The sequence below is a fragment of the Squalius cephalus genome (assembly GCF_949319135.1).
Source record: "Squalius cephalus genome assembly, chromosome: 4".
NCBI classification, from domain to species: domain Eukaryota; kingdom Metazoa; phylum Chordata; class Actinopteri; order Cypriniformes; family Leuciscidae; genus Squalius; species Squalius cephalus.
Genome location: NC_137125.1, coordinates 51,670,895 through 51,689,973, shown reverse-complemented (window position 1 = coordinate 51,689,973; position 19,079 = coordinate 51,670,895). Strand labels below are relative to the sequence as shown.

At 40.2% G+C, this 19,079-nt stretch overlaps 1 protein-coding gene across 1 annotated transcript; it reads right to left on the bottom strand.

Moving 5' to 3' along the window:
* Window positions 1-622: 622 nt before the first annotated feature.
* LOC307157032 (sialic acid-binding Ig-like lectin 14) lies at window positions 623-5,304 on the bottom strand (the record flags this gene model as incomplete). The annotated part of the gene is made up of 4 exons (XM_079868777.1): window positions 623-975; window positions 1,068-1,391; window positions 1,886-2,251; window positions 5,247-5,304. The coding sequence occupies 4 exons, from the start codon at window positions 5,302-5,304 to the stop codon at window positions 623-625; spliced, it is 1,101 nt and encodes a 366-aa protein (XP_079724903.1).
* Between the last annotated feature and the right edge of the window lie 13,775 nt (window positions 5,305-19,079).

The following is a 19,079-nucleotide window of genomic DNA, read 5'->3' as shown; positions in this document are numbered from 1 at the left end:
CTGCTCTAATTCTAGATGATCAGACAGTGGCTCCTCATACAAAAGTGTCTTTTCAGTGCTGAAAGTCATTGTGACTGTGTGAAACAAAGTATACATCACATAATGCTTTTATGGTGAAATGGCATCTTTTTCCTGTCAATCCATGTTTATGTATGACCATAAACAATGCACTCCACCAAAACAACTGACCTTAAATATTTGGAATTAAAGTAACAGTGGAGGTTTTATATAATATGTTTAATATTAATATGCGTACGTGTGTGTGTGTGTGTGTGTGTGTGTGTATATATATATATATATATATATATATATATATATATATATATATATATATATATATATATATATATATATATAATAACATTATTTAATATTGTATTTTATGCATTAAATACTTTTATTGTTGACATTTACATTAAAATTTATGTATGTAAAAAAACTATATAAAACCTTCACTGTATCTTTACTTTCAAATATTTAAAGTGAAGTTTTTATATTTAAAAATATATATAAAATAATTTTAATATAATATGTATAATATATATTTTGTGTATTTATTTACACTATTCCTCTCTCTCTTTCTCTGCATTAAAAAATAAATTATATGCAATATTTTATACTTCTAGTATATATCTGTGTATAAAGTCTGAAATCTGAAGTCTGATATAGTAATGACTGAGTAAATTAGAAGAGCCTCTTGATACTCACACTGGACGTCCAGCATCACTGATGCGTTCTGAGCGCCGTGTTCGTTCTGAGCTGTACAGACGTATCGTCCGCTGTGTGTCGGGTCGGTGTTGCTGATGGTCAGGTTCTGTCCGCTCTGCACTGGTTTCAGTGGTTCTTCAGTGTCTCTGTACCAGGTGTAGTAGAGCACCGGTGGGTTTGCATCACTGCTGCAGCTCAGAGTCACTGAACGGCCCTCCAGAACAAAACCAGATGCACTTACATGCGCAGATGTGTTTTTAGGAGCATCTAATGGAGGAGAAAAACATTCAGGCAATTATGTTGAGATTTACAGCTCTAATTCTAGATTATCAGTCAGTATTGATTGAAATACGTCTTACACTGAACACGTAGCGTACGGGACTTGTGTTTTGTGACCTGCTCCTGAAGCTGGTGTGTTACAGTGCAGGTGAAATTGGCTAAATGATGACGGTTAGTTACAGTGAAGATCAGATCAGAGATGAGCTCAGTTTGCTCCTGACGCAGCTGTTGTGTGACACTCTCGTTGAGGAGGTGTTCAGGAGACGAGCTCCATGTGAGATTTGCTGGACGAGAGGAACAGAAGATCTTAGTCGAGCAGCGCAGATTCACAGAGCTTCCCTCCATCACCCCCTTCACCTTCTGCTGATCCTTAAACAGACTCACTGTGGGTTCGGGTGGAGAATCTACAACACATAGAGATACAGTCAAACATTACAGGATTATCATATGCAATAATGAAGGCACATCAATATGTGCCTTCATTATTGGATATGATAATCCTGTAATGTTTGACACTATCTCTACAGTATAGTAGTAGATTTATTTATTATTTATGTCCAGTAACATTATCCAACTCATTTTGCATAGCAGACATAAGGTATTTTCTGTGAATGTGTGAGACTTCCGATTCATAAGCCGCATATTAGTAAATGATTAGAAGAATAACTCTGCAGTAACTGTTTAAACTATTTGCACTACAAACCAGTGTTTATGATAATAAATCAAAATAATATGATAAGAATTACCAGTTTGCAATATAAATCAGCATAACAGACAGTTTTTGTACAAGTTAATAAATGGTAGTGAATGTCACCAGAAGCTTCGCACAATCACAGTTACTAATGGCCGCGCCACACTTACATTAAGATAGAAGCAGCATGAACAATATGACACTCACCTATGACAGCAATTTCAACTTTGTATTCAGGTTTGTTGTTGTAGCTAAGTTTCAGTCCTCCGCTGGCTTCAAGTCTGAAGAAATATGACCCTTTATCACTCTGACGGACATTATCAAAGCGGGTGGTGCAGTTTTTCTCTGTAGGAGTGCCAAATATTTCTCCTTTTAACGATGCAGTGTCGGGGCTACTGGAGTCAAACACTACAGTGGGAAAGTATCTGTCTTTATACCATATTCTCTTTGAATCTTCAGTGAGTTCTGTTACATATTGTTGATCAACATCAAATGTGCAGGGTATGAAAACACAGGATCCTTGTAGAGCTTCTACTCTCTTCGGCAGATTGATACTAAAGCCACAAAAAACTCCTAAAACACACAGACAAGAGGAACTGATCACACAGAGTTTACATGCAGAATAAACTGCTGCACTTATTCATATGGAAATGCTTTCAGAATATTAATTCAGCAGAGGAATAATCTATAAGAATGAAACCTTGTATCAGACATCCAGTGAGGAGGAACGTCACAGATATTTCCATCATTTACATTCACTCCACCTTACAACAGAAAATACAAACACACAATCATATACACTCTTAAAATAAACTGAAGAACCTTTAACATTCATTGAATCTTTCCATTCCACAAAAGCTTCTTTATAGTGAAAAAACAATGTTCTTTAGATTATTAAAAGGTTCTTCTTCATATTAAGAAAAAATGGTTCTTTTAGGAAGTGTTCCCTGAAAGTTTCCATAAATTGTTCTTCTGGCATCGCTGTGAAAAATTGCCTTTATTTTTAAGAGTGTATAAACTTAACAGCAGTCCTTTTTAAACTTTGGTGTAAACACTATTTATAAATCCAAAAACTATTTTTCATTAATGAGAGAAATGTCATGATGATTCGTTTAATTTAATAATAAAAAAAAAATCATAAGTGGTTGCACACAATTGATTTTAGCTACATTTAAACAAATGCATTAAGTTGAACTTAATTTTATTTCAACTTAATGCATTTGTTTAAATGTAGCTAAAATTAATTGTGTGCAACCACTTACGATAATTTTTTTTTATTAAATTCAACAAATAATTTTTTTCTGAATCTAAATCACTGAAAATCTTTCAGTTTCATTTTGAACATATTTTACAACCTGAGTGTCAAAAGACTGAAAATCTCAAAATGACAGAAGTTTTAGTGTGTTGTGTGTAAATGACTTACCGGAGAAGAGTGAAAGAGCGACTGTGACTCTTCTACACTGGATAGAGGGAGATCTGTGTGTGAATACAACACGTCTTTACTGCTATTAGAGTTTTACCACTTCCCCTTTCAGTCCGAACCAAATAACTAGTCTGACTGAGTAATATATGCTAATCAGTATGAAACTTATTGAATAATATTCTTTAAATTTACTTGAAACATCTTGTGAGATCCAGTAACGCTTAATAATTACTAAATATTATTCAGGAATACATGTTGAATCACATTTAAATTGCAATCTGTTAAGGAAACATTAACATTTTATTTCTTCATGTTTCTTACTTTTTAAGGTTGGCTATTATAGTATTACAGTAAGAAACATGGTAAATTCAGGACTAAATAGCTTGCAGATTCTTTCTTACCCAAGATACTGAGTGAAACCGAAAGCAGAATAGATTTCAGCAAATACTGCTGTTTTGTATTATGTTTGTTTCTGATGTATTACTGATGTGTCACTTTCATCAAAAATGACTCATTAAGAATCATTTAAAAATAAAATGAGTTTTAATAAATATTTTATTTTGGCTATATTAACAATGGTCTTGATGGGGGGAGAAGTCAGTTCTGCCACGCTCAGGTACACATTAGTGAATCTGGATCATATTGATCTCCTCATCAACAGCAATCATAATGGAGAGCTATTAAATATGAAGCAAAAGGCCGCGGTCTTCAGGCACATCTCAGAAGCTCAGAAGATAACAACTTGCAGAGCTGCCAACTCTCACGCATTCAACATGAGATTCACGCAATTGACACTGACACGCTCTCACGGCACGCCTATTTTATCACACAGTGAAAAATCGCGAAGCAAAGAGAACATTGACACCAACAGACAAGACAGAGCAGGTTTATGTGATATGAAACAGTCTCAGCTTTCTAATTCTGTCAATTTTATTTTGAAATTCAAACAATAATTAGCCTACCATTTGAGCGCTCTGAAATGTGATGTGACTGATCGCAGCACATGAACTGATCATCTCTTCCTCTTTAGTAAATAGAGACGAATGAACATTAGAACTTAAGGTAGGCTATGTTGAAAGATACAGTACAACTTACTAGGGGTGGGCGGTATGACCAAAATTCTGTTTCACGGTATGACTAATTTTATTTCACGGTAACGATATATTTCACAATATAGTTATTTATATCTAGTTTTTCTCGAAAAATCGACAAAAGGGGCTTTGTATAATAAATAAACCCAAATAGGCTACTTTAGAAAGGAAAAGTACTTCACTGTGTTTGAATTTTCTTTTTCTTTTATTTGGTAAATTATTTCTTTGGTAAACTATTTTTAGTAGCTAAATATAGCTAGTAAACAAAACACTCTCATCAACTTTTAGATGAACTGCCCCCAACTGATTGATATTAAATACAACTCATATGTGCAATTAAACTTTAAATTAAAGTGTTGCTTCATCAATCAGTTTATAATATCTAAATATTTTATATTGAACTATTCTATTCATAATAAATTAGTTACTTACTTTTAATTTGGTAGGAAATTAGTAGATACTAGTTAGTTATGTTTAATTGTTTTTCCGGTACATTTTTGCCATGTCTGCTTTTAAAGGACTTGTTTTGTTCTTTTTGTGATATCTGGCAACCCGTCACCTAAAGCCTTGTTTATACTTTCGCCTGGCTCCGCAGCGCGAGTCTCCGCAGACTGCGCGCGCACCTCCGCAAACGGACGAGGCGTTTATACTTGACGCGCTCGCCGGTGTACTATTCTTTGAAACGATAGGGGGCGACTCAAGTAATTATCCTCTAAACCATCAGGAATCAGCGGTTAGAAGAAGAAGCTATACACACGTGACAATGTTTATTTTAGTACACCGCCACCAATACCACACTACAAAAAGAATAGTTTAAACCCCAGTAGGCTAAACCCTGAGATTATTACTAGTGACAATAAAACAAAATATATGGATATGAGAATGTGTATACATAAATAAATTAACAATCTCTTACATATTTTCTAATTTCACTAAACATTTAAGTTTCGTGAACATTTTTATTAAACATGGACCTTTATGTTCATTAAAAATACTTTTTATGCTATTGTATGCTCATTTTTTAAATGTAAGCAACTCATTTAGACGTGCAAACTGGGTGCCGGTGTGGTGAGAAATTCAAGCTCGGCCAGATTCGCCTCGACATCGTTCATCTTCGGATGCGGCGCCGCGCGCGATGTTACAAAAAGTGCCGTGCACACCGCCAGGCGAAATTGGGTCTTGCGAACCCAACGCGCGAGACCGCCCACTCCGCAATGACGTCATTTTTGCCGCGCGCGCCTCGCGATCTTGCGGCTACGTCGAGTATAAACAAGGCTTAAAGCTATGTTCAGAAGCGTCAAGTTCAGAACAGAAGTGACTAGGAGTAGAACAGCAGTATGAAAACCGAACAGCAGCTACTGTTAGTGTTGACTAAGTAGTGTAAATTATACACACCTTGTTATAACTGCGTCATTATTTTACATAGCTCGGTGAACACCGACACACCGCGCTCCCTCTCAGTGTGTGTGCACGCGCGCGTCTTTTGCATCAGTAAAATGCGATCGGAATTTAAGTGACACGTTGTAATCACGCATTGAGTCGAAGCAAGATTTTATCAGCTGTTTCAGTGGCCAGTTGTTTGGAGTTAGAAATATATAACTCGCGCTGCATATTTAGTAATTTAGCCTCAGATACAGGATTATACATTTGCTTTAACAAGCAGGATGTTCATTAAAGGCCCTTTCACACTGGATGCGTAACGAAAAAGCGAATAGTTCGTGTGCGAATAGTTCGCGTCAAAACCCATCACATGAGCCGCGTAAACACGGTCTCTATCTCTAGCTTTGACGATTAGCTTTCTATCCCAAATGTAGTTTAGCCTGCTAGCCTACACAGCACAGGATTATACAACAACTAAAACTATCACACAACATACTCACAGTCGTGATAACCGAGTTGGTTGGCAATGCTACGCCACACAATCATTGTCCGTGTAGTATATGTGTGGCTGAAGTCTTTTCTGTCGCTGCAAAAGGAAAAAAAAAATCGACATCGAAACGGAAAAAAAAAAGTCGTTTTTTCGCCGCAGCACATTGCGCGTTCGGTGTGAAAGCACTCATTACACAAACAGCTGATCAAAAAATAAAACCATCGCGCGAATTATTCGTGCGTAAAAATCGCGTCCAGTGTGAAAGGGCCTTAACACGGCAACCGCTCGCGTGTCATACTGTATGCTTTCGTGTTTAAAAAGTAACTATAGAGACAGAAAGATGCAGATAACTATACATCATAGGTTATTTCTCTTCGTTGCGATATTGATATATGAACTGTTGTTGTCAAGTAAGCTTCATGCTTTCCCCCTTGCGATCGTGCACTCCTCTAAACTGTTGCCTACGGGTCCTGCACTGCTCTAGTTGACTGCTGCGCCTTTCCCCCCGAAAATATCACATTAACAACAACCCTTTAGAAAACGTAATTCCTTTGTGGATCCTCTTGATCTGCTTTCTCCATGTTTCTTTGACAAATCTCAGTGTCTCATTCTCATGCATGCTGCACGTGAGTTAACCACGCCCACTTATTTACATGTCGCGGTATCACGGAATAAAAAAATCTGTTATGGTTGACATTTTCTACCGCGGTAACGATATACCGTCATACCGCCCAGCCCTACAACTTACTGAAATGTATCATATGAGACATATGTCTCATGTAATCACTCAATCAGTGTTTCAACCGTGGAAACACATCAATAAAACAGCTGGAGTAATGACATTTACCCCAGGAAAGCCATTTAATTACCACAGCATGTTATTTAGCTAGAGTTATTTAGGATTATTTTGCTAAATATATGTGATGCGATCTGGGAAAACCCGTCGGATGTCGCGCTGGGCCGTTTTCAGTAAATTCCAAAATAGTTTGAATGTCATTTTTTTTTGTCAATTTTTTTTTCCATTAAATTATTATTCTATAACATCTTTTCTCTTATCTCTGAAAATATCTTGGCAAAATTCCCTTGTTTAGTGCAGAAAAACAGCGATTTATAGTGTCAAGCTGAAAATACTCTCTTTCTCTAATGCATTCTATGCGACCATTTCTCTAACGCCCGGCAGAGGTGAAAAAAAAAAACAATCGCCGTATATCCCATACACCTGTCCGTCCCTTAACACTACAAAGATAGTTTACCTTTAAAATAAACCACATACATGTACAGTGAATGTGTATAGTGCGCATTTCGCGGCAATCCTGTTTAAACTATAACGTCACGCTGTTTTATAACAGTCGCGAGATGGACAAGAAGCGTCTCGACAGTGACAGTTAATTAAACCTGTTTTTCTCAAAATTCCGTTCCAGAAAATCATAGCGATCGGCCGACTTCAGATAAACATAACTTTTGCTACCAACAAGCTATGATAAAAATAAAAACAGATTTGGAAAGGGCTTGATACCAGCTTCCATATGATATCAAAACCTGTAATAGGTAAAATTTCACCATGTGGTGGGTTTTCCCAGATCGCATCACATATGCAATATATTACATATTATATTTTTACTCATGTCATTAAAAAATATTTAAAAAAAAACGTTATTATATTAAAAAACACATTATATTAATTCAAGTTGTTAATTTTAACTTTTAATAATTATACTAGCTGACAGACTCCCTGTATGTTTACAGCATTAGTTGAGAGATTTATTTTCTTGATAAAAATTCACATGTAACTACTGTACCTGATATTTATCCAACTTAATCTATATGGAATCAAGATCGGAATCAAATTGCAAGTTTATGATTTGAAACCCTGAATTTTGTGTCGGGCACAAAAAAAAAAAAGTAGGCTACCGGTCATTGTACCGTGTAAAGATTGTAACATGTTGTCCCTAAACTTAATGAAATTCTGTTTAGTTACCAAATGTTATGACAATCACAATACAGTTATTGTGATGCAGTTTTTTTTTACAGCCTGTTTGTTTGCGTTTTTTAAAAGCACAAACATGTTCACTCATTTGCCCACGTCACAGTGAGGGTAGGGTTTAGGGGTGCGGTCGGGTCGGGTGAAAATCATCATTTTCTTTGCATGATTTATAAACACCCACCAGTTTGAAAACACCCAGAAATTTAGAAACGCCCACTTTTGTTCCGCAGAGACTCCAAATAAGGGGACTGGCGACGTCAGTGGTGTCCACAGTGTTTTTCTCATGTTGTGCCGGGGAACAGATAAACACCTGTGTTGGATCAAAGATATAAAGGTGTGTTGTTTTTTGTTGTTTGGGGTTTTTGTTGAGTCTCCTTGCTGAGGCTGCCGTGCCGAGACATGGGCTGGATATTGTTACACGATGTGTGCATTGCAAACAGATTGGGAGGTATATTTTGTAGTGCTGTGATTTTGGCCTTTGGTTTACCTTTCAAAATTTCCCTTTAGCCACGTTGATTTCCCAGAGCGCTGTATCCCATGTCTGGTAGCGGGTAATGAAGCCAGCAGTAGCCTACACTTTTATTTCCATTGCATGGGTTGTTTATATTATATATATATATAATATTTAATTGTTATCTCCCATATGCCTCCTATACTGTATATTGACGATGGCTGTGTATTTAGCTTGAGTGGTATCAGTGGCACTGATTGATATTTCACGAGTTCACATGTTAATGAAATCTGATGTAATATTATAATGCGTATTTGGCTTGCTGTCCGGGGGGGAGGGCTCCGAGCTCGGAATTCGGCCCGACCCCAGAGTACTCCCCCCAAAAAAGCCAGATAAACGCAGGACAGCGAGCGTAGAATTAATCTCCCCAAAATGTGAAGGGTATGTATTTACCAAGGAACGAGCTTGCCTATTCGACTGGGAAGGCTCTCGCGACGTCCGACGGGAACTTGGATGCTCACGGCATCAGACGGATGAGCCCGTTCTGCAGTTGAACTGACAGCTCGATGACGCAAGAATTATGCGAGCGTGAATTTGTGAACGAGTTTAACCGTTCACCCAGGAGGGCTCTCGCAGCATCCGACGGGAACTTATATGCTCACGGCATCGGACGGGTAAGCCTCGCCAGGTTGAACGGAGGGCGCCCGCTGGACTCGGTCGGGAGGGTTCGACCGGCGCTTCGACGGGGCTGGGGCACGGGAATAGACCCCTCGCGGCCCGACGAATGGGGAGCCCACCTAGCGACACGAGCGCGGCCGTCCGGCGACGACTAAGACAGGCAGGCTCTCACTGCAATTCGAACGGGAGGGCTCGACCGGCGCTTCGGAAGGGGGACTGAGCCCTGCCCACGAGCGGGGAGCCGTCACTGCGTGCGAACGGGGGAGCCTGCAATTGATTGTAAAAATGTTAATTATTGAAGCGAGTGTAAATACGGCGAGCAAAATAGATTCGGAAAGTGGGTTTGAACTGATATCGGTGCGGAAGGTGACGAAGGATGTGATGTTGCAGGTGATGGAAATGAATGATCTAATTAGTTAGGGCTTGGTGAGCGTTTCTGATGTGGAAGCGGCTGGATCTAATGTAAGTTTTGAAAGCTTCAGATGACCAGCGACCGAGGGTTTGAATTTGTTGATGGGAGAGACCTTTTTGTGCGGCTGTGGTAGCTGCTCCGATACGGAATGAGTGGCTAGAGAAATGATCTGCTGTGACGCCGGATTTGATGAGGACTGCTTTAAGGTGCTTTTGGAACCAAAATCTCGTAGCTGGATGATTGGAGTCGTTAGTGAAGAGTGGGTCGAGTGGGGATTTGGACGTGGAACGTTTGTACTGCAGGTAATTAAAAAGAGCATGGTACGGTTGGATGGGAGTTTGTAAATTAAAAATATAAACAAAGTGACCTTTTTTTAGCTCTGTCAGTTTTACTTTGTTTGATGAAAAATGATATGGTTTCATGATCTACGATCTGTAGATCTGAAATTGTAGGATGAATGTTTGGGTCGAATAAGGAAGTGATGGTCAATTCGGAGCAGCGGAGGAAACCGAAGAATGCTAGGATGAACATAGCTTCTAATGTATAGGCGGTGTTGGTGGAGTGGTATCCAAGACGGAGTGAGGAAATGCATCTGGTGAGTATATCGATTGTGATTGGTTGTCTGGTGTCTGGGCGAGTGGGGCGGGTTCTTTGGATTCCCTTAATTACCGTGGATTAATTTATGGAAGAATTGAATGCCGCTTAGATAGCTTTTTATGGATCCGGCTTGGAGACCTTTAACTGAATTAAGGTGCGATATGAACGAAGTAGCCTAACGGTTAGAAGAGAGAATTCGGGAAACGGCAGGTTGTGAGAGAGGTGGAATGACTTGAACGATTTCCACGCGGTGTAATATGTTTGCAGGGTTCTGGGAGAAACTGCTTGGAGGATGGAATCAATGGACGTGTCCAGGAGGGATTTTAGCGGATGATTTATGGGAAGATCAGCTGAGAATAAGGAGGTACTGGGGTTGGAGTGGGGTCTGCTTCTGGTGCCAGCATCCTGAATTTCTGAAGAGAGAAACGAGAGAGAGAGTCAGCGATTTGGTTTTGAGCCCCTGGAATGTGTTTTGCAGTTATTAAGAACTGGTCACATGCGGAGATCCAGATAAGGCGTCTGAGGAGTGGCATTAACGCAGGTGAGCGAGAACGACCTTTGTTAATGCAATGAACGGTTGCTTCGTTGTCGCAATGGATTTGGATGCTTTTTGATGACCACTCTTTCCCCCATAGGGAAGCTGCGACAACGATCGGTTAGAGCTCGAAAAGGGCCGAGAAGGCTGAGGACTGGGGTGTGTCTAGGAGCTGAGGGGGCCAGGGAGACGCGAACCAGCGTCCTTGGTAATAGCCGCCGAAGCCGGTCGAGGGAGCTGCGTCTGTAAACAATTTGATGTCGAGGGGAAGAGAGATAAAGTCGTCGTAAAAAAAAGTTAAGCCGTTCCACTGGTTAAGGAAATTCATCCATAATTTTAGCTCGTTTTTGGACTCATCAGAAAGGATGATCCGATCTTCCAGCGCGTGAACGGATGAAGTGAGGGCGAGAAGATGCGCGATAAAGGGGCGGCCCTGAGGAATAATGCGTATAGCATAATTTAGGTGGCCCAGTAGCGAGAGAAGTTCGCGTTTTGAACAATCTGAGCTGTCTGTAAAATTGGATGCGATTAAGATGATACGATCTATTTTTTCCTATCCAGGCAGTGAGGCCTGGAATTTTACTGAGTCCAAATTGATGCCTAGGAACTCGATGGACGTAGCTGGACCCGATGTTTTCTCCTGGGCTAACGGAATCCCTAGTTCGGCGTAGGGCTGTCGCGATAACCGCAATATCGCAGTACCGCGCTACTGACAAGCCAACCGCAGAGGAATTTAAGTAACCGCAGCAACCGCGATATTCACGTGTTTTCTTTTTTCATAAGGCGAAACCCTTCTTGTTTTGAACTTCGTGCATGTGTATTGAATGTTAAATAAGTTAATGATAATAAGACGTGGCGATCATGGTTTTATCATGGTGATTTGTACAGAGGTTTCGTGGATTTGCACGTAAGCCTAAACAGACTGTGAATGAGAGAGATCGACTGAGCGCGTGCGATTACCTGCGTCTGTCTTTGAGGTCAAGTCATACTCGTGAAAAGGTTGCCGTGTCCAAGGAAAGTTAAATATTTGTTCTGTCATCCTTTTAACGTTTAAAATAAAGGGTATTTACCATGAATGGCATCAGCGACAGCGCTGGTCAGCATCCACAGCGCGAGAAACTCGCGGTCGCGGGAAACAAAACTCAGTGAGTCACGCATTGAATCAATGCCATTTGTCTCTATGAAGTGAAGCTTCAGTGTTACCTATGCAACGCATTGCTGGTCAGCTGAGCCTTGAAAAGTGGAGCTCAAAGTTAAAAATAATTAACCTTGTTTCATTACTATCTTTTAATGAATCAATCAGCGTTTTTGAACGTGTTGTTGAATGAATGGTTTAATGACTCACTCAAAGACAGTCCGTTGCCGTAACAACTGCGTGCTGAGTGACAGGCTTTCAATGCGCAGAGACGCTGTTTAGTTTCGGTTTATTGGTTACTGAAAATTTACTCGTTTTTGTGCATGCTGACCACATCGTAACACTTATTTATATAGCAACAAATAAATACAAATAAATCAAAATAAATTAATAAATGCGGTAAAACCGCATATCGCGCTATTGAGCCACTCCTAATTACCGCAAGGGAAAATTCTTCACCGCGACAGCCCTAGTTCGGCGAAAACTTTTTGCACTGTGAGGAGGTGAGCCTCGGGGATGGCGTTGTATGGTGAAATTATTAGGAAATCGTCGAGCAGATGGAGAAGATGAGGAATTGCGTAATTATTGGAAAGGATCCAACATATAGCTTCAGAGAGAGTGTCAAAGATTTTCGGGCTGCTTTTGCAGCCGAAAGTTAAGCGCACGGCGAAATAATACTTGTTCCGCCAGTTTACACCGAACAAGTGCCACGAATCAGGGTGGATTGGCATTACTTTGAAAGCAGAGGAGATATCTACTTTTGCAAGCCATGCGCCTCGTCCAGCTATTTTAATCATGGTTATGGCTTGTTCGATGTCATGGTAGTTGAGAGAATATTCTTCGAGAGGGATGAGACTATTGATGCTCGGATATGGAGAATTATGGGGGGCTGAAAGGTCTATTATCAACCGCTTTTTCCCCGAGAATTTCCTGGTAGCCACGCCTATAGGGCTGATGCGAAATTTGTCGAACGGGGGAGCCTCGAAAGGGCCTATCATAAACCCGGATTCGATTTCTTTTTTAATTAGTTTATCTACTACTTCAGGCTCCGCTAAGGAGGACTGAAGATTAGCGCAGATAATGTTTTGTGTGGGATGACTTTCTACGCCGGGTTTAAAGCCTTGGTTGAGACCTGTCAGCAAATAATTTGTGAAGTTGACATCTGGGTGGTGTGATAATTCCTCGGCCAGGCGGAAAACATTCACAGGAGTCGAGAGATAGTTTTTTGCATTTTTATTTACAGATTTTTTGACTGGGCAAACCACGCGGGCGTGTGCGCCGCCACAGTAATCACAGACGTGGAGAAAACGACAACGTTGTCTTGGGCATCTCCCTTCATTGAAGTTTCTGCAAACTTGTCTGTCGGGTGCCGTGTATGGTGCTCTGATCGAACAATCTTCTCTTGCGGGTCGCGGAACATAACTTGTGGATTTTATGGCATTCTGCTCTGGGCAGGGAGGGATCGATGGATTGATTTGAGGGCATGCCGTGGTGACATGGCTTGTGGATCTGCAGATTGCGCAGGAGATGTTTCTACACCCGAGGAAGACTCGGTTATGGAGATCAGTGTCCAACGCTCCCCAATAGGGACACTGATTCCACTGGGAAACGCGGACGGCGCATTTTGCGGAAAACAATTTATGGTAAGTATAGAAATGACTACCCCCATAAGACAACGCGAGCTCCGCTATGATGGCAAGATAATCATTTAGCTCGCGCCGTCTATGGGGGAAAGTCGAGCATATAATTTCTGTATAGCGGCTGAAAGCGATACAGAATTAGGCCAGTGATAATGTGCGTGATGTAACCCGTGAATTATTTTTTAGAGTGACTGAGATATCGCCACAGTCCACTTGGCGATTGGACTCGACTGGGGGAAACAGGGACAGGAGAGAACCCAAATTTGGGCTCTGATGTTGTTCGTCACTGGAGGAGGTTCTGCGGCAACTGCATTCGGAGGGGCTGGCTGAGGAGTGGCTGAGAAGAGAGAGAAAGGAGAGCGCACTTGGAGTGGGTTAAAGGGAGGAAAAGTCGGGGCTGTGGCCGATTGCGGAGGCATCCTCGCGCAGAGATCGGCCCCCGGGATAGAAGGAGGAGGAATAGGAAGAGCGTAGTGTGGAAGGGGAAGGGGAAGGAAATGCGCCGGCGATTGACCAGCTAACGGAGGCATCCTCACGTTAGGGTGAGCACCTGGCGCTTGGGAAGGAGGAAAACTGAAAGTAGTAGAAGTGAAGAAAAACATTTGGGGATCTTGTGTGAAAGTAGAATTGCAGAGATCTGGAGCATGAGGTACCACGGTGGGAGGGGCAGAGGAGAGGAGTTGACCCGGAAAGGTTTGGCGCCCTTCCGCGACTGGATCCGGGGCGCGGCCCAGGCTAGCGGAAGGTCTGCGACGACGTGGCGCGGGGGCGGGGCCCGGCGCTGCGGCTGAGGAAGGTGTAGACGCTGCGGGACAAGCGATCGGGGCCCGGCGGGCCTTGCTCGTCCGAGCCGATGAGTTTGGAGCTGAAACAGAAGGGTGAGAAGATTGTAAGGTGACATATAAATCAAACAACTCTGCTTTTTTCATCCTTCGGGAAAAATTTGCATCTGAATTAATTAAGGCTTGTCTCAGCCCCTTAACTGTCCACTTCCCTATGGGAGGGATGTTTGGGGGCGCTGAAAGGTGGGAAGGCGCAGAGGAAGACGATGAGGAAGATGATGAGTTCCTCGCTGGTGGTGGTGAGGGAAGTCTTCGGCGTCTCGGAGTGTGCGGAGAGGATCTAGAAGGCCGGCGTCCCCTGTTAGAGGATAGAGGCTCGATGTTGTTAGCTGCTGGAGAGGAAAGGGCCGCTGGATCAGCGGTTTGCGATGGAGACACCTCCGTGATGAAAGAATCATCGTCGGAGGGGAAGAGCTCTAACTCGGACATGACGGCACGAAGGCGGAGTCCGATGCTGAGAAATTTGTCATGAGACAGGAGGTAAGGGAAGGCTTTATTTATACTGGCTTCTTCTTGTACTGATTGGATGATTACCTGAACATGCTCCTCCCGAACTTTGTTACATAAAACTTCATTTAGTGTGTATTTATTTATGAGTGGTATTTAAGTGATTAATTAATGGATATTTATATGTGATGCAGGGAGGAAATCCAGTCAGATGATTAAGTAAAATTTTATTTCTTAACAGCAGACAATCAAATAATAAATGAAGAGTAAAATTAATTCATCCATAATGAAAGAAACATAATAAAGAAACATAAAATGAACAGTTAAAATCGCTTCTAATATTTCTAAGTAAAATATGATTAACTCACTCTGGGCCCTATTTTAACGATCTGAAACGCAAGTATCAAATGCGAAACACAGGTAACTTTGTGGGCGGATCTGGACGCAAATCTAAAATGGGTTGGTCTGAAGTAGCTTCATTATTCATAGGTGTGGTTTGGGCGTAACAAATGAAACCAATGAAATAAACCAATCAGAGCGTCATCTCACATTCCCTTTAAGAGCAGGCGCGCTTGTTCCATGGCGGATTGCTATTATAACGGCGGATTTGCAGGAGCGGTTCACAGCCGAGGAGACCGACGTTCTCGTCAGGGCCGTAAAACACAGAGAAGTGACATTGTATGGGGATGGAGAAACACACCCAAATTAGCTTTGGTTAAACAGGCGGATAAAAATTTGGGTAAATGTGTAAGCTAGATTTATGCCTATTTTTTCACATCTTTATGGACACCACTTGATTTCCCTCGTGTGGTAATATTTTTCCTTGTAATAATGTATGATTTGCAAAAATGAAAACTGCTTCTTCTGTGTAGATGAGAGAATCAAAAGTGTATGCGCGTTGTGCGCACGCTACATTATGGCCAAGCATGCACCCTTAAAATAGCATGAATAACATGCGCAACGCGCCACTGACTTTAGACGAGGTTTCTCCTGGTCAGTGGCGGAATTGTTTTCTAAACCTGCAAAATAGCATCAGTGAACGTTTGTGCCGGAACACGCCTCCTCTTTTCACTGAACTGCCCAGGGAGCGCAAGTTCATTTCCTAATTTACCGACGTGCGTCTGTGGAGGGGAAAGTCCGCTGTGCGCGGGTGCAAAATAGAAATGATACATGCGTTGGTGTACAAAGTCAATTGCGCTGGGTGCAAGATAGGGCCCTCTGACTATAATATTCTTGCCTAAAGACAATTAAAGTTTGTGGAGAGATCTCTCTTTGAAAAGACATGTTTTAAAAGAGCAAGGTCTCAAGTTCCTCTTTCCTTTAACATTCGAACAGACTCGAAAAAGACATATCTTTCTTTTGTGGTTTCACAACATGGAGGGTGGGCCATACACAAATTGTCTCGTACCCCAAATGTGTCAGAAAGTTGTTAATCTTAATGCAATGTACAATACAGAGCAACTACACGACATGACCCTTCTGCAAGATGTTCAGCTAAGATAACATCCGTTTATCACGTTATTCAAGCAGTTGTGCGCTCTCTATTGGAAACTTGCCTATTGGAGTTTTGCCCTCATCTAAACAGCAAGCACAAAAGTTCACCTTAAGTCAATCAGCTATATTTGAGGCATAAAGATTAATAAAAGAAAATAATTTAAACAGATGACATTTGATTAAATGATAAAACATAAGCAAATGATAAAACATAAGCAAGAAATTAATTTTTCCCGTTTTCTGATTAATCAATATGGCTTTGAGGTTTGCTGTGTAATGAAATTATGCATGTTAGATGATCATATTAATATGTATTTCACAACAACCTTTGAAACCCCATGCTGAATATGTTACCCTGTTCGTTGATGTCTTGTTCTTTTCTAAGCTAACTTATTGATTATCATTCATTTCAAATACACAGTCATTTGTATGATTGTATAAAAACAAAATTGTTACTTTTTTTTTTTTTTTTTTTTTACTACTTTTGGGTGTTTTCTTGGTTATTGAGCCCACATAAAATCTTTGGTCCAGTAGAGAACCTGTGAATTACCCTTATTGTATTTGGGGTTGTTACAAGCATGTACGACTGTCAGTCTGTAGGTTTCAATAAACTGTTATTGATTCAACAACTGCCCTGTAATGGACAGGCCATTTGTCCAGGGTGTTCCTCTGCCTTCGGCCCGAGACGCTGGGACAGGCTCCAACATCCCTGCATAGGACCCTACACACACAGGACAAGCGCTTTGGAGAAGGGATGGATGGATGGATGATGGGCACATGCATGAGACCAGATGAGTGTGTTAATGTGCTTCTTGAGGACAATAAGTGTATCTGCATTATTATAGGGACACAGCAGGACCAGAAACAGCTGAAGAGGCTGATCAAGATCTTTAGGTTTACTAGAAATCTTCCAGGCTGGTGTGTTGGGCTGTTTTGCATAAAATGTGACAAAATTCATTTGAAAAAAAAAAAATGTTATTTACAAGTTATGTATGTGTTGTCTCATTTTGAGTTTGATGATAAAGTTCTTAATGACCATTTTTGTGATTGTTTGTACATTTGATACAACTTGTTTTAATAAATGGTTTTGAATATTGTTTCCCTTTTTCCCCACATCAGCTTATGTGTAACACAAGATTTTGTACATGATAGCAAATGATTCAGATTCAATCCTGAGCAGAAAATCATCCTAATATTACTTCCATACAGATTAAACAATGAAGCTCTTCATATAATAATTACTGGAACACTTTAGAGTAAAAGCTGACAAAGCCAAGATCACAAAAGCTAAAACAAAACAATGAATATAAAGGTTGTGTGGCTCAGAGGATAATTAGTTTTCTTTTATACTGGAAAGGTTCAAATCCTACTATTTTTACATTTGAATTAAAGACTGAAAACGTTAAAGCTCTAAACTTGAATTTACCTTGTGTAAATTCAAGCTCAGTCGCTCAAATAATGTATTTTATGCATGGAGTCCTTTGTTCAAATCTGCATATTTGCATATGAAACAAAGTTCTCAACTTTTTTTGAGCTCAAATACTGGAGTTCTGAGTTCAAATTCAACTATTGCTTATATTGTGTTAATTAACTAACCCTTAACAAAAAATAATGCAAACATCACAAAGTCTGTGTATGTGAAACTTAAGTCTTGATTCAAATCCCACTAATGCTATTTGCCATCATACAAAACAAAGGTCTCAATAAAACACTGTTCAAAACACCCTCAGACTCAGAGTCCTCAGTTCAAATCCCACTATTGCTTACATTGTTGTTTTAATTAATGCTGTTGCTGTAGATAAGCTGAAAAGTCTGTGGCTCAGTGGTAAATCACTTGCGTCTCATATGTGGCATCCTTGGATCTAATTCCACAATTGCATATATTTTCCCATTATATAACACAAAGCTCTTAAGAAAAACCCATCCAAAACTTCAGTTTCCTCATCATATTCAGTGGCTCAAGTGGTAAAGCATTGCGCTTAAATAATAAAGTCCTGAGTTCAAATCCTACTATTGCTTATGTTACATTGTTGTTTTAATTAATGATGTAGATTAGCTGAAAAGCAACCGAATTGATCTGTGGTTCAGTGATAAAACACTTGACTCTCATATGAAGAGTTCCTGATTCAAATCCTGCCATTACTAATATTTTCTTTAATAGAAAACAAAGCCCCAATAAACTTCAGACCAACACAACTCTTCAAGTTTCAGTGGCTCAGGAGATAAAGCGTTCCGTTCATGAATTCAGATCCCCTTTTACATACATTAAATTACATTAAAACAATTTTAAGTTCATTAGATTCGATTTGCAACGGTGTAATTCACACAAATCACCACAGGAGGGCGAAAAAACTTTTATGTTTATTAGACTCAATTTGCAACAATGTAATTTACAAAAATCACCACAGGAGGGCGAAACTCTTTTATGTTTATTAGATTCGATTTGCAATGGTGTAATTCACACAAATCACCACAGGAAGGCGAACCTACGGTGGCCGAGAGGTGCAAAAAATCACAATTACAAAAACAAAACAACAAAGTATAAACACAATGGCAAGTCTAAAATCAAAATAACAATTCATAAAACAAAATAACAATTCAGAAAACACAACGACAATTTAGAAAACAAAATAACAATTCAGAAAACAAAATAACAATTCAGAAAACACAATGACAATTCAGAAAACACAACGACAATTCAGAAAACACAACGACAATTTAGAAAACAAAATAACAATTCAGAAAACAAAATAACAATTCAGAAAACACAACGACAATTCAGAAAACACAACGACAATTCAG